The sequence below is a fragment of the Trichinella spiralis genome (genome assembly GCF_000181795.1).
Source record: "Trichinella spiralis strain ISS 195 chromosome Unknown Scfld9, whole genome shotgun sequence".
NCBI lineage: Eukaryota > Metazoa > Nematoda > Enoplea > Trichinellida > Trichinellidae > Trichinella > Trichinella spiralis.
Genome location: NW_003526948.1, coordinates 2,596,857 through 2,598,049, shown reverse-complemented (window position 1 = coordinate 2,598,049; position 1,193 = coordinate 2,596,857). Strand labels below are relative to the sequence as shown.

General features: G+C 32.2%; 1 protein-coding gene across 1 annotated transcript; it reads right to left on the bottom strand.

Annotated features, from left to right (window-relative positions):
• Window positions 1-47: 47 nt before the first annotated feature.
• On the bottom strand, window positions 48-940 carry Tsp_05287a (hypothetical protein; the record flags this gene model as incomplete). The annotated part of the gene is made up of 4 exons (XM_003371576.1): window positions 48-76; window positions 294-364; window positions 624-638; window positions 872-940. Coding segments are annotated over 4 exons (184 nt in total), but the record flags the coding sequence as incomplete, so codon positions are not given.
• Between the last annotated feature and the right edge of the window lie 253 nt (window positions 941-1,193).

The following is a 1,193-nucleotide window of genomic DNA, read 5'->3' as shown; positions in this document are numbered from 1 at the left end:
GGATTCTGCTTGTGTCGTCCGCGATCTGCTTCGTGTCGTCCGCGTTTTCACTTCTTCTTTTCTTCATTGGTCATATCTGTAAGAATGGTAAATGTTAAATCAAAATTTTTCGCACTTTATTACACAGTGCAATTAAAAAATTGAACAAAGAATTTTGAAATAAAAGAAGTAACTGATTTTCAATTAAAAATAACCTTAACAAAATGATTATATATAGAGAGTTTCGAAAAAAAAAGTAACAACGAGAAAACTTTAAATACTTTCAACAATTAAAAACCGACTTCAGTAGTTACTTAACGCGAACGTTTGACGTTTGAGAATGCTGTTACTTGCCACGCAAGTAAAACAAACAAGCGCACCGTTACTGATTGATGATAAAGCAATTTTCAAGCGACATTAATTTGCATACTGTAGCGATAGAAACCGGTTTGAGTTGATTGGAAAATTTTCTGAACGAAGAATTAATTCTAATCGAACGCTATGAAATTAGGAAAATTGAAACCTCAAGCACAGCGAATGACCTACATAAATGGAACTCATCGCAAAATGTTTTCACTAAAATATAAGCACACTCGCTGCGAATGCTGACAAACAAAGTTAATGAAACAAAAAACGTAATTTACCGAATGTCTCTGAAGCTACGAAAGTTGAAAAAATAATTTAAAGTGAAAATAATTAATTTTCAAACTTTCTAAAGATGAAGTCCTACTCAATCTTAATATGAAAATCAAGAAGAACAGTTTTACTGTGAAAAATATCTCTCATATATTACATACTAAAACTTGCGTAATTTCATTAAACTAAAGAACAACTTCACCCGTCCGAAGTATGCTTATCCCTGCTTCACAGATCCACAAGAAATGGCATTTACCTATTGCCTTCTCTTTTTCTGCTTCGTGCCGTCCGTGTTTTCACATTTTCTTTGCTCCATTCTTTAAACCTGTAATAATGATATTAAATCAAAACTATCCTCACTTTATCACAAGATAAATTTACAACAAATATAATAATTAAGTGCTATCTAATTAAAAAATAATTGGTTACATGATGTGTATACAAAGTTTTAAAAAAATAACAAGCAGAAAAGTAGAATACTTGTCAGCAATTCCGCAACCGACTTCAGCAGCTACTTAACGCCCGTAATGAACTCAGAGAACGTTCAACGATGCTACTAATTGCCACGTAAATTAAAC